The following is a 13,824-nucleotide window of genomic DNA, read 5'->3' as shown; positions in this document are numbered from 1 at the left end:
GAGCTGCTCCATCCCATCGGGCATTTTTGTGGCCCTGGTTTCTTAAAAAGCAGAGCTGACATTGCAAACCTCTTGTTTCAACACCGATGATAAGAGGGGCCTGGAAATGTAAAGCTTGTGTTTAGTGGCTTTTTATCTTGGAGGTTCTACTGTGTGCTCTATATTTCAGGAACTTCTCAGAATCAGCTGCTTCTTGTTTTGCTGCGAGAGTGGGAACAGGATGTTGTCACAGCACTTACAGCTCTGAGCGTGCTGAGCCGCGACGCTGCATGTGCTGCTCTGCAGGGCTTGGCTCGGAGCAGCCACTTCTTTGTAAATATCCTGTTTATGTAAACCCAACTCCTGACCTCTGGCTGTCTGCGTATCCTTTAATCGCTTTAAAATAGCATCTGAAGTAGCCAAACTTTTGCGCTGCAGACAAGCTTATGAGCTGGTTTTTCGTGACCTGTCTCTGTTGAACTCGGTGTAGTGAGGGCGTGGGCACCTGGAGGACTGGAAAGTCTTCTTTTCTCATCCCGTGCAGGGAGCTGATGCTGTCAGAGAAAAGGTGGGAAGGCAGGAGCTGGGGATGCTGGGTGTTTTATGGGTGCTTTATGATCTGTCAGACTAGGCAGTGACATCTTTAGCAGGGAAATGAGACACATGAAAGTAATGTGGAGATACTGCGGAACTCGTACAAGACAGCATTGGCTGTTTACAGGTAGAAAGTAGGGTTTATGTGTGATCAAGCAGAAGCCTTGTTTCACTCTCCTCTATTTTGTTTCCTCATCTGGAAGAAATAATTACCACTTGCATTAAGAGTTTCCTGTCTCATCAGGCAGGAGTTTGAAAAGAGCAAGGAACACTTGGTTAGTTGGCTCGGGCACCTTCTGTGCCTGAGCAGCAGCTCATTTCCAAGGCCAACTTTCCCTGTGGCATTTTCCTTCTGCAGAGTGCTTTTGCAGGTAAGCTTTCAGCTCAGCATGGCCCTGAGAGCAGAAGTTTTGTGTAAAACCTCTCCAAAGAGTCAAGGCTTATTTGTGGTCTCAGTGTAGCAAACAAAGCAGACTCTCCAGCTGCTCACCTACAAAAACCAGCCCTGCTTCCCAGGCCTTTGTGTTAGGATAGGAGTTGATGAAAATGACTGTGCAGAAGATGATTGCTATCATTTATCCGGAGTCTGCTGAGCTACGTTTATTTGTTTTGTCTTTGTCTAGGAATTCAGCATAATGCCCTTGAAAAACATGTCTGAAATAAAACCTCAGGTGTGGCACAGCATTGCTGTATTCACTTCCTCAGTCCTCTCAGTCAAAGAGCACTGCACTGAGGTTATTAAAAAAAATCTTATAAGTAAGCTTATCAACAACAAAAGCAATTTGTCATCAAAGTGAAATCGCAGAAAGCCCAGGATGCTGTGCTTAGGATCCTTAGGAAGGGACCCTTAAAGGCCATGCATCCCAACCCCCTGTGCTGAGCAGGGACACCACAGCTCCATCAGTGCTCAGAGCCCCTCCAGCCTGACCTTGGCTGTCTGCAGGGGTGCAGCACCACCACCTCTCTGGGCAGCTGTGCCACTGCCTCGCTGCCCTTACTGTAAAAGACTTTTTCCTTATATCCAGCATATATCTCTCCTCATTTAGCTTGAAACCATTTCCCCTTGTCCTGTCACAACAGACCCTGCTAAAGAGTCCGTCTCCTTCTTTCTTACAGCCCCTTGGGGTACCTACAGGCCGCTCTCAGCTCTCCCCGCAGCCTTCTCTTCTCCATGATGCACAGCCCCAGCTCAGCCTGTCCTCACACCTGCTCCTTCCTCTCTCTGCTCCTTATTTTCTGACCCTTGCAAGAACACTAGCATAAAAACACAGCTCAGGCCCCAAGGGTAGAAAGCTGTGGCCAGTCTTGAAGAGGAGGAAATCAACTCAAGCCTAGGAAGGGTAGATTTAGGCTGGATATAAGGAAGAAGTCTTTTACAGAGGGGCTGGTGAGGCACCGTGTGCGCTACCCAGCGACGGAGGTTTTCAACGCGAGGCTGAGCCCGGCTCTGTGCAGCCCGGCCTGGCCGTGGCGTCGCTGCTCAGAGCAGGGATTCGGGCTGCAGGGCGCTCAGAGGCCGTTCCAGCCTGAGGATTCCGCGATTCTCTCCGCCGCGGGAAGGGCAGCCCGAGCACAGCAGCCCCGCCTCGCCCCGCCCCGCCGGCCCGGCCGCGCCTCGGGGGCGGAGGTAGGACCGAGGGGCCGTTCCAGGAGCCGGCCGAGGATGGCGGCGGCTGCGTCTCCGGCTCGGGAGCTGACGCAGAACCCGCTGCAGAAGACGTGGGAGCCGTACGACAACGGGCTGCCGGCGGGGCACAGCGCGCAGCGCGGCGGTGAGCGGGGCGGGCGGCGGGCGGCGAGCTCGGGCGGGGCCGGCGCGGACAGCGGCTCGGAGCGGCGGCCTGGGCCCGTGCTGCTCCGGGCGGGGAGGAGGCTGGGGTCGGTTTTGATCGCTCCGCTTCGCCTTGAAAACGCGCGTTTGTACCGAAAGTGAGGCGGACCGAGGCTAGTCCCCGTGCCGCCTCCCCAAGTGGCGGCGGCGCTGGGGACAAAAGGGGCTTTGTGTTGGTCGTGAGGAGGAGCCGCCGTGCCGCCTCGCCCGGAGCCGCGCCGAAGGAGCGCGGGACGTGCCGGAGCGCCGCGAGCGGAGCATCGGGACCGCGGGGTGCCGGCACTGCGCACGGCGGGGAGCGGGTGGGTGGCAAGAAAAGGCCGAGAACGAGAACGGGTCGTTGGTAACGTGGTGACGGACGGAGTCTGCGTTGTAATCGAGGAGCCGTTAAGAAGAAAACCGGATTTGGACGTCGGCTTTCTTAACCTTGCTTTTTCTTGGGTTTGCTGTTGCGGTGAATATCTGGTACGTCTGGAGCCGTGTGTGAGCCTTAAAGGAGCTGCGGGAACGAAGGGACAGGCTCTGTAGCTTGGTCTGCGGTGACAGGACAAGGAAAAATGGCTTCAAATTTAAAGAGAGGGAATATAGGTTGGATATAAGGAAGATTTTTATGATAAAGTGGTGAGGCAGTGGCACAGCTGCCCAGAGAGGTGGTGCTGCATCCCTGCAGACAGCCAAGGTCAGGCTGGAGGGGCTCTGAGCACTGATGGAGTTGTGGTGTCCCTGCTCTGCACAGGGGGTTGGACAGATAGCCCTTAAGGGTCCCCTCCGATTCAAACCATTCTGTGATTCCGTGATAATTGCAGACAGCCAAGAGAGAGGCAGGACTCGCTCTTCCTTGGCAAAAGCCACCTCTCTTGCTCCCACGCACTGAAAAGGTGTTGCAGCGTTTCCTGCACAGCGTGTCATGCAGTGCTCTGATGAGCAGCCAGACCTGTAGCCCAGCACTGAGCTGCAGGACCCCCCAGCAGGAGGTGTGGGGGCAGTGCCGGGCTGGCCAGCTCCAACCCTCTGCTGCTGCAGGTCCCTGTGTTCTGTGAGGTGCTGCGGGAGCTGCCAGCCCGAGCCTGAGGTGGTTTCCTGTACTCAGGATCAGCTTTCCAGGGGAGATGCTGAAGCTAGTTGCTCTGACATCTTCTAAATTTCTTGGCTTAAGCAAGATAAGCTCCTAAAGTTCTGTTTCGGTTGGGTTTTTAGTTCATCATTCCAGCTAATTACATTTATCCGCACTTGTTAGTCTTTATCTTTCTAGGAGGAGGCAGAGCAGAATTGTGCCCAGTTCTGTGGAGGACACAGCAGAGCCACGTACCAAGGGACTGACCCACGCTAAGTATTCTTTCAGTGATTTTCTGAGAGTTGTAACGCCTGTAATTACCTGAGGAGGAAGAAACCTGGCCAGGTGTGTCCGGGTTGTAGCTGTCATGGCTTGGAAGTTCTGGGTTTTTTTGGTCTGAGTATCTGGAGGTCTTTGAGGAGCACGGAGTTCTGAGTGCATGTAGTGTGCCCAGCAGACTGCAGTCTTACAGCTGGCGAGAGCAGGCAGGCAGAGGGAGAAGTGCTCCAAAGGACCAACCCAAGTAATACTTGGAGGTGGTGGAGGTGTTCAGTCTTATGATAGCTGCCCCTTAATTCTGTGGTCTCAGCATCAGCTGTCAGATTGTGACAAGCTTGGTGAATGGGCTACAGGCAAAGTATTATAAATAAACAGCAAAGTATGCTACAGCGAAAGTTGCAGAGGATGTTTATAGAGCAGTAGATAAGCACTGAGCTTCCTGTGGTTTAAAGATCATTCCAACTGCAGTTTGTAGCTCTTGTTTCCCCAGAGCTGGAATTTGGTCATTCTCATGAGTTTTTATTTGCTGTTTGAACAGCAGAGGGAATGTACCTCAGGTCCAGAAAGAAAAGAGGAGTATCACATGAAGGCTGCCTTTCCTAAGAGCTGGCAATGCTTTTACGTGTCTGTAGTCCCAGTCCTAGGAGCTGAAGATAGAAAACATGAATGAGGTGAGGACAACACGTGGCTGAAGCTGAGGGTCAGGATGTACAGTGGGGCCATCGCTGGCAGCATCGAACTGCAGGAGGCAAATGTTGGCCTACAGCAAGCAAGTGGTGGCACAAGGCCAGAGAACAAACAGGAATCCCTCGTACCAAAGTGGTGCTGGAAACTGGGATTTTGAGAAAAGAGAGGAGAGACAAATGGAAGATGATGGACCTCTTCAGGTAGGGGAAAGGGGGCGGAGAGCACCCGGATGGGGAACTTTGCCTTGCGAGATGCAGAGAAGAGTGACTGTCATTATTGATCAGCAGGGAAAAGGTGAATTAGTAATAGTGAAATTGGGTAAGAGAGTTGGGGAAACATGTATAGCTAATGAGGTTTGAAAGGGTGTTTCTGTTGACATACAGCCAAAGATAGTTGTATGTGAGCCTCGGAATAGCACGAAGTTTCAGGATGCAGGCCTTGAGCTGAGCTCCATTGAAGCAGCAGGAATCTTTCACTAAACTTGATGCAGCTTAGTACAAAAGCCCTTCTTGCCATATGTGTTGCTTTGAAAAATTAGCAGGAATGGTGGGAAGGAGTCTCATTTTAGGTGAAAAAGGACAATTGATAATGCAATAGGCAGTAGCTAAACTTCTAAAAAATCACTTCTGCCTCTGATTTTGTAAGGTGCAGATTTGGAAGGCTAATGAAATTCTGGGCAGTGTCCCATTTAAGTTTCAAAACCACCTTCTGTATCTCGCATTATTTCACAATGCAGTCTCAGGAAGCAGCAAGAAATGAGCATGCAGTTTCTTTTTTCCTTAATTGTTAAGCGTTAAACATCATAGTGGTGGCAGCTGTAATTCTACACTGAGATGCATCTTGCTGTATACATGTAATTAATTTATTTTTTAACTGAGGTAATGGCTTTGCTTAAATTGTGATACTTGATTTTAAAGTGCTGTCTCACATGTTTCAGCATGTTGTCACTTGGCCTCTGTCCTTTGTGGAGTGGTGCTTTCTGTGTGCTTTTTTTCTCAGAGTGGGAGGATGCAAGGTGAGTCTCTGCAACTTGCACTTCCTGACTACTTTCCTGCTGTAAGTTCTGTTTACGTGGGGCAGATGGTGGTGAGTTGCTGTACAAAGGGAAGGAGGGTATTGTGCCACTGGGAAAAGGGTTAAATTTGAGAGGCTTTTTTAATTTCGGAAGTTAGAAGCTGCTTGTGTGGTGGCTTTTGTGTTTGGCTGGTTTTGTGTTTTTTTTAATCAGTTCACATCCTGGTGTCAGACATTTCCCTGGAGGCATTCAAGGCCAGGCTGGATGTGGCTCTGGGCAGCCTGGTCTGGTGACTGGCGACCCTGCAATAGCAGGGGGTTGAGACAACATGAGCATTGTGGTCCTTTTCAACACAGGCCATTCCGTTCCTCTGGTTTCTTTAGAGGAATGCATAAGTCTTGAGACACTGACACTTCAAACGCTGCCATTTGCTGGGCAGTCCTGACCACTTGCAGTGTTGGCAGCATCTCACTGGGAGAGCAGCTGCCCAAATACCATGGGAAATATTTGCTTTATTTTTAACCTTTTGCTATTTGCTGCATCATTACACTTTAAATATCGTTTTGGACTTGACTTATTTTATGGAGTGAACGAGCAACATAAAGCCTTTCAATGTGTCAGATGAGGAGGAAGAAAGCAAAGACCAGCATTTGCTCTGCTGAGTCTTGCCTGCGTTGCTTGGAACGCTACAGAAGAAATAAGATGCTGCTCTGTGTGCTTCTGTTAGCATATTGCTGGCAGTCCCCCCCCAAAGAGGAGGAGCACGCTCAGGCAGCGCGGTGCCCCTGCAGAGTAGGAGTGCCCTGCCTTTGCTGTTGTGTTGCTCAGCTTGCACCTGGGGTGGCCCTGTGTGCAGGGTTGGACTCTGATCCTGGTAAGCCCCTTCCCTTGGGGCACTCTGTGGTTCCATGGTGGAGCACAGACCCGTGTTGGCAGCAGGATGGGAGCTCAGTGAGAGGCAGCTCTGAACGGCCATTTGCTTGCCCTTGGTTTTGCAAAGTTGAGTTTTGTTCCACTCGGCCCATTATCGAGAGACAGATGTTCTGTGGGATGGCTGAGTTGGTGTCATTACGGGGAGAGGAGAATGGAGGCAGTCTGGACATGCTGCCCTTTGGGAAACTGTGCTTTGTGTGAGTGAAGTTGCCTGCTTGAGTCCCTCAGGTCCCTTGGAGAGCAGATGGACCCAAGGCAGCATGTGTAACCTTTCCATGCAGATCCTTCTTCATCGTTGCTTTTGCAACACTTATTTCCCTGCTTACCTTGGAAGATGGTTTAAAACTCGAGGTGGCCATTTCAGATGAAGGACCTTTCAAGGAACAATGTCTTCCCTTAAAACTTTTCATGTCTCAGGGTGTTCTTGTATCTCATGATTTCATTTTTTTGCTCTTAAAGCCAACAGCAGAGCTTTGGCTCTGTGAGTTTTGTCCTCAGTGAGTTTTGTCCTCTTTGCGCCCCTCAGGCTTTGTTTCCCTACAGCCTGCTTGCTTTCTTCCATCCAGGGAAGAGTGGAAGATGGACAAGAAATCATGGTCCTTCTTGTTAGCAGGCTTGGGTGCAGGAGAGCTGACTTGGAGGGCTTTCATCAGTTTTTCTGGACTGTTGCATCTGTGTGAGTGGGTCTGCTTTAGTTTGCACTCCATCACGTTCAGTGCATGGAGTGGCAGTCTCTTTAATGGATTTGAGGTCAGGTGTAGCTTTTGCTCTCCCCCTCCCCCTTGAGAAGTGGTCTATATTTTTGTTTTTTCTCTTTTTTTAATCGTGATTTTAAGAAAGCACATCTGTCTTTGCTGACCTGTTTATTCTTTTCTGATGGGTTTGTTGCCCAAGATTCATGCATATAATACAGTGGGATGGGGCCCTGCCCAGGCTTTGGGAATCTCAGGCAATCATAGTACAACTTGATCACACTTCCCAGCATGACATTTTGGTGTGGTGGTTTAGAACAAGTTGACTCTGCTGTCAGGGGATGGAGGAAAGCTACGCTTGTGTGGATTGTGGTATGCGAGTTAATTCCCTTTGAAATGCGGGATGGGGAACCTGTGGACTTTAATCTTTACTGTGTTCTTTCTTTTTAGGCAGTTCCTTGTATCAGTGATAGATTCATGCAAGGTATCCGTAGTTTTGTACTGTTGGAGTGTTCAAAAAAACTTGTCATTTGAAAGGAATGCCTCAAGGTGTTCAGACCGCAGCTGTAAATTCCTCCAACTTTGGATGGAGTTGTTGTTTTTCTAATTAAAAGCTCTGCTTTTGATATGGGAGAGTTTATCCATGTCTGTGCATCGGATTATTGTGCTGAATTGCCCGGAATACTTGTGCTCCATGCCTGCTGTTAACCAACCAAGGGCATTGAAATGGGGCTGTCATTAACAGTATTTAGAGGGAAAGGGATAAACAGGGAGCACCAAAATGTATTAAGCTGCATCTGTCATGCTGCTCGCTTTGCTCAAAACCAAGAAAGGCTTGAGCAGCACTGAGATGCTGTCAGGGATTTACAAACGGTGTGCACCTTGCTGTTTCCTTTCAATGCAAGCTCTGGGCCAAGGTGGGCAGGCCTGTTAGACATCAGTGACCTTTTTGCTGTCATTGTTTTTGTGTGTCTTGAAACATGGATGCAAATACGGGGGTTCCTCCTCTGCTGCCCCTGCAGCTCACGTGTCCAGCACTGCACTGCCGCTGTTCTGCCCTTCTAAGATTCCACTCAGCCTGCGAACCTCAGTCACTGTGCTGCTGAGGAAATCCCCTGAAAGAGGGGAACGTTGTGCATGAGCTGCTTGAACCGTCACTGCCTTGGAGAGCACACGGAGTTGTCGTTTTCCACTGCCACGTGAGCCTTTGTTTTGGGGAAACGTCCCGGTGAATAACCCCAGTTTGTTTTTGTCTTTCAGTATGTATGACCAACTGCCCTACGCTGATTGTCATGGTGGGTCTGCCAGCAAGAGGAAAAACCTACATCTCAAAAAAGCTGACACGCTATTTAAACTGGATTGGAGTGCCTACAAAAGGTGATGGACTTAATTTTGTTTGCAGGGCTGAGGTTCAGTGTTTTACCAGCCTAACTCCAAATGATTTTGTAGCCTGATGTGACTGTTGGCTACTTGGACTCGTGCTGTGTCACCGTGTTTGTTTATTTTTGCAGCAGCAGCATACACAGATTCGCTGTTCTGTTCTGATGTTCGTATTCTGGTGGCTGCTCGTTTACCTCCGTGTTGTAACAGATGGCTAAGTCAACTTTGCCCTTATCCTTAGCTGCCTTATTTTTCCCTCTTCGTTGCATTGGGCTGAAAAGGAAGCACCTTTGTGAGCGGAGCAGCAGTCAGCGCTTCTGGGTTGAAGTTCTGGCTTCTCCATTCCCTTTGTGAACTTTGAGCAGTGTGCAATTTATATGTAATGTTGTTTAATTGCATTTGTGGAATGGATTGCAGCTCTGTCTTTGAACGTTACGACCCCATGGAACACAGCTGGCCGCTTGTTATCGCTCTGAAGGAATTTATGCATGTCTGGGAGGAGAGACTCAGACCAGTTCTGCCCTAATGTGTTTCATTCCTGAGCCTTTGTGGCATCTTGCAGGCCTAGATTGATGAACAAGACCTAAATCCATTTGAGGTTCTGAGCAGCAAACTCTCCTTGCTTTCTGTGTATGTGTGTAGAAGACAATGATGTGTTTTAGTGTTCTGTGCAGAAATGGTGGCTTTACAGTTACAGCTAGTTAATCATTGAAATAACATGAAATGTAGGAGAGTGTACTGAAGAATGGACAGTCAGCTGTTCAGAGTTTGAGTCATCCTGAAAAGTCCAGATGAAGAGCTGTATTTAAATTGCTGTTGGATTCTAGGACGTGGGTTTTGGAGTTCAGCTTTCGTAAATTCTTAGAAAGTTACCTGATGTGTTTTGTTTAATGGAGGCATCGTGGAGAAGGTTCTGTTCCTTGAGTGTGGGAGTCTACAGAATTCTTCTGATCACTTCCAGTGAGTTCTGTCTTGTCACACTGGTGCACCCTTCTGATGTGGCTGCATCCAATTTTTAGGGACTTGAGTTTTGTCCATTAGGCTGCCACTGAATAGAGGTCTAAAGATGTTAGCCTGCATCCAAACCGATTTAAATGCATGTTAGATGTGTACATGCACGTGTTCAATTTACATGTTATGTGTTTGTGTCACAGCGTTGAGCAGCCAGCTTTGTGAACTTTGCAGAGCACAGCTGTAGTACTGAGTGATGAAATATTGCCCACCTCTGACTCGTGCTTGGTTGAATTTGTCCTGCATACAGTAAGACAAGAAATGGTGCCCTGCCTCAGGTACAGGGAGTGTTGTGCCCTGCTGTAAGCAGCACATCAGATGTTTGTATTGTGCTTAACGAGCAGCAGTTACAGCACTGCTGCCTGATTTTACAGAGGCATGCAACGTGAAGCTGGTATCTGGGCTCCCATTGGAGGCTGCTGCTTCTGCTTTGCTTTTGTCAGATGCCTTGGGACTTTCGTAGGAAACCACCGACCTTTGTTGTTTGTGTCATCAGCGATGTAATTGTACTGAAGCTGAGATAACTTGAGATACCTCCCTGCTGGACTAGATGACGCATTGCCTCCTGCTTCCAGTTGTTGGGATATGTGGCAGCTATTCCTCACATCTGCTACACTGTGGCTCTTAATGCCTTGAAATTGGCGTGTACTTAATACAGTACGCATCCTTATCCTCTGAGACGGATGGTTACAACTTCTAGTCTATGTAAAGCAGAGAAAAGACAAACGGTGTCTTTTCACATAATGGACTTCAAGCACAAGTTTAAGACCAGACGGTGAAGGTAAACAGCCCCGGGTTTTGCTGTTTGAATATTTGAGTCGTTTATGCTGTTGGAATCCTTTAAGCCCTCGGTTCTGGTTTCTGTCTTTTGTTCCTTCCAAAATCCTTTGTCGCTAAGAGTTTGAAATGCTTACAACTACAAAGGGCTTTTGTCTGGGCTCTGGGAAGGAAAGGAGGTCAGGTATCTGCCTAACAGAGCTGTCTTTCACTGGGATTTTTGGATGCTACCCTTTGGCAAGCTTTGTGGAATAGTTTTGGCTGTGAGGTTGTGATAGCAGTTATGCTGTAAAACTTCTCCCCCGAGGTGGATGCTGGTGATAAGGACGAATGGTTGTGGTGCTGGGCAGCACTTTTCCTTTGCTGTGCATTACATTCCTGCAGTAGCTGTTTTTTGGTACCAGGTGTTTTATTTTTGTTGTTGTGTAGGGCTGTGGCAACACTGGCTGTCTGAACTCGCATCTCCTGTTTTTCTTACGAGGGCTTACCAGCTACAGGAAAAAGCATGGCCAACGTTCGTTAAGTCTGTGACAGAACAGCCTGGTTTGTTCTGTCATCCGTGTCATACATCAGCGCTGTGGGATTCCAACAAAACTTCCCTTTTGGAAGGGGATAAATAATGTTTATTTGTCCTCCTGCCCTGCCATCCAAACAGAGATGTGTATGTAAGCTTCTGTTAGGAAAACTTAAGGTTGAACTCTTTCATCCTGAGTCTCATTCTTTATTATGTCCCAGCAATGATGTCTGTCATTCCTTTTTCCTCTGTGCAGAAGTCTGGCAAATACTGATGCCCTGAAGCTTCTCAAACAGAGTACTTGTTTATCTCATGTTAAACAAAACTGCATTGCAGTTCAGCAGAAAAAAACCTATAGGTCAGAAAACAAGTTAAACATTAATTGCACTACAGGGACCCACTTTAAGAGCTGTTGAATGAAGTTAATGAGGGTGCAGTGTCACTGCCTGCTGTGTGACAAAACAGGACTGCCCTGCCCTAATCCCACATCTGGCACTGAGACCCACAGGACCTTTGCCCAGATAAGGAGTAGCTTTTGTTGACCACTGTTAGCAGATTGTAGTAAGATGAAAGCAGCAGGAGTTGCTGTGAAATGGGTACAGAGATCCTTAAGGAGCAGAGCTATTTGAACAGGGTTCTTAAACAAACAAACAAACAAACCCAACAGAAATGATGTGTGATATGTCACCTTGGTACCTGCTAAATTATTTTATGCTTGGAGGTGGTTTGGTTTCAAAGCTGTCATAATGTTGATCCTTGTTATCCTCTTGGCTTCTACTAACACAGTGCTCTTCTCTGCAGAGTTCAATGTTGGTCAGTATCGTCGAGATCTGGTGAAGAAGTACAAATCTTTTGAATTCTTCCTGCCTGACAATGAAGAAGGGTTGAAAATCAGGAAGTAAGTTTTGGGCATGTTTGTCTGTGCACAGCTGGCTGTATTGGAATGGCACCCTGTGTGTTTGCTCTTGGAGACTGCTTTAGGCTTAACTTCTATGTACCAAAGAAGACATAGATGTAATAATAGAGAAGGAAGAGTACTCTAGGAAAGATGAAAAGGTGATTTCTTCATGCTACTTAACAATTGGGTTATTATTTTTCTTAATTGCTTCAGCTGAAGTATCAAAATACGCAGCAGACAAATACTTGAATGTGATTCTTTTTGCCTTTTGGGCAGGCTTTTGTTTATATAGATATTCCTGCAAATTTTCACTCAAAACCAAAGGAGAATATTCTTCTTATTTTCTTTGTGTAAAATACCAGCTATTGGACGTGACCTTTCTGCTGCCCATATAAGGCTGTTTCAGAGCTTTTGTGAGGATCACAGAGAAAAGAAATCACATAGTTTCTTTTATTTTGGGTTTGCACATCATGTTTTTGCCTGCATGTCTGTCATTATCCACTCAAGAAGTGGCACACAAGTATTCTCTCCCTGAGGTTCTCTTCTTGGTTACCATATGTGTGCATCGTGTGCTTGACCAGCACAGTGCCTCAGTGGGTGCCATGCTTTGCTGTTCTAAAACTGTGCAGAGCAAGGTGAGCCAGGTGTGGACATTTGTGCCAGACAAAGCATGTGGGACCCCTTGTTGCATGGAAAATCTCTGTTCTTCAGCTTAGAGGAAAGACCTGTGGAAGAAATGGCAGAGGAGAGAAGGTCAGAGCGAGAGGGAGCTGCCCCTGTTATGGAATATCCACTGGGATGATTTTTCAGTTCTCTTCGTTGTTTATTTTTCTGTGCGTTTAAGAGACTACAGCATGAAACAACAAATAAAAGAAGTTCTCAAGGAGTGGAAATAGCATTTGTTCAGACTGCTTAAAATACAGTGTATTTTGTTCTTAATGGCTTTGGCTCGGGCAACAGAAATGTCTGAACTTTCTTTTGTGGCTCCCCTTTGCTTGTCCTTGTTCTCTTACCCCCCCATTCCACTCCAGCAGCATTTGAGGACTGCTTACTGCTGAAGGACAACGACTTGCATAAAAGCCTCCAGCCTGCTGGGGACCACAGTGTAGCTGAGCAATGCATTTGCCATGCAAGCCCCTGCCTTTTGTTTAGAGGTAGAACAAAACCTTTCGTGTGCCTCCGTGTCACCTGTTAGACTAAATGGTGGGGAACAGAAGGTGAAATGGACTGTGTGAGCTGATCTGCTTTGTCAGCAGTGAGTTTATATTTATTTAGTGAAGGTTTGACGATGAATCTCTGTACCTGACATCTGTTAACCGTGCTAATGTGGAAATACTGTCAGGGTTGAAACACTTTAAGATAAAGCTGTGCGTGCAGAATGTAATCTGGGAGAGTGATACATCTCAGTCTGGAAGTCAAAACAGAGCACAGATGCATAGAAGAGCTATTGAAATGGGCAGATTCTTAGGTTGGCACTTCAAAAAGATTGTAGTTTTTCTTTTTTTAAATAAGTAGGGCTGTGCTCTGTGCACGAGTAAATGGCACGTGGTGCTAACAGTGCTGCACAGCATTATTTGTGTGTTAGAAATCATAATGGACTTCAGAAATAACACCGGCATTGGGGACGTAGGGAAGTTGTGAGTGAGTTTGTCCTTGTCCAGATCTCACACAGGTGTGCAGTGCTGGCACTGGAGTTCTGTGGTGCTCGTGTCCTTGACAGATCATGTTGGATAGGTGCCTGCAGTGAGGTTTCTGTTCTCTCTGCTAGGCACTGACTTTGTTTCACTCTTTTTTTCAGACAGGTTTTTTTGACGTACACAATTGTGGCACAGTAGGTAAAAGAGAAGCAGTAGGTTACTGACCAATCATAGAATCACCAAGGTTGGGAAGGTTAGAGGCACAAGATAAATGGCTGAAGTTGATTTGCTTTTCTCTTTTTTTGAGAATCAGATGAGGAAGCTGCTCTGTGTTGCTGCAGTCGGTGTCCTAGAGGAGCACTGCTTTCTTTTAGGCAGATGAGCACAGCCATCTCTGCTCTCCCTAGCTTGGTTCACCTCTGCTCACGTTCCCTGGTTTCTCGGGGTGACTGATTGGCAGTGCGTGCTTTAAGAGAGATGAGCCAACGTCTCCAGGTCACTTTGACCACAGGGCGTAAGTGCATTCGTAAGATGACTTTTACT

The 13,824-nt window shown here is 47.6% G+C and overlaps 1 protein-coding gene across 15 annotated transcripts in view; it reads left to right on the top strand.

Annotated features, from left to right (window-relative positions):
* The window catches only part of LOC122162735 (6-phosphofructo-2-kinase/fructose-2,6-bisphosphatase 4), a 43,720-nt gene that overhangs the window by 10,785 nt on the left and 19,111 nt on the right, over nt 1-13,824 (top strand). For 6 of the 15 annotated variants that reach the window (XM_042823342.1, XM_042823337.1, XM_042823343.1 and 3 more), the window contains exons 1-3: nt 2,221-2,345; nt 8,325-8,441; nt 11,548-11,644. In XM_042823342.1, the coding sequence (XP_042679276.1) occupies nt 2,237-2,345; nt 8,325-8,441; nt 11,548-11,644 (323 nt within the window). In that variant the 5' untranslated portion in view covers nt 2,221-2,236. Of the gene's footprint in view, nt 1-2,220; nt 2,346-5,417; nt 5,440-7,514; nt 7,549-8,324; nt 8,442-11,547; nt 11,645-13,824 lie in introns of those variants that run through there. The other 9 variants (XM_042823340.1, XM_042823352.1, XM_042823344.1 and 6 more) reach the window with 4 other exon arrangements.

The sequence above is a fragment of the Centrocercus urophasianus genome, unplaced genomic scaffold, assembly GCF_019232065.1.
Source record: "Centrocercus urophasianus isolate 14NV4802_14NV808 unplaced genomic scaffold, USGS_Curo_1.0 seq_22, whole genome shotgun sequence".
NCBI classification, from domain to species: domain Eukaryota; kingdom Metazoa; phylum Chordata; class Aves; order Galliformes; family Phasianidae; genus Centrocercus; species Centrocercus urophasianus.
The sequence above is the reverse complement of the archived record's forward strand: the minus strand, read 5'-3'. Positions and strand labels throughout refer to the sequence as shown.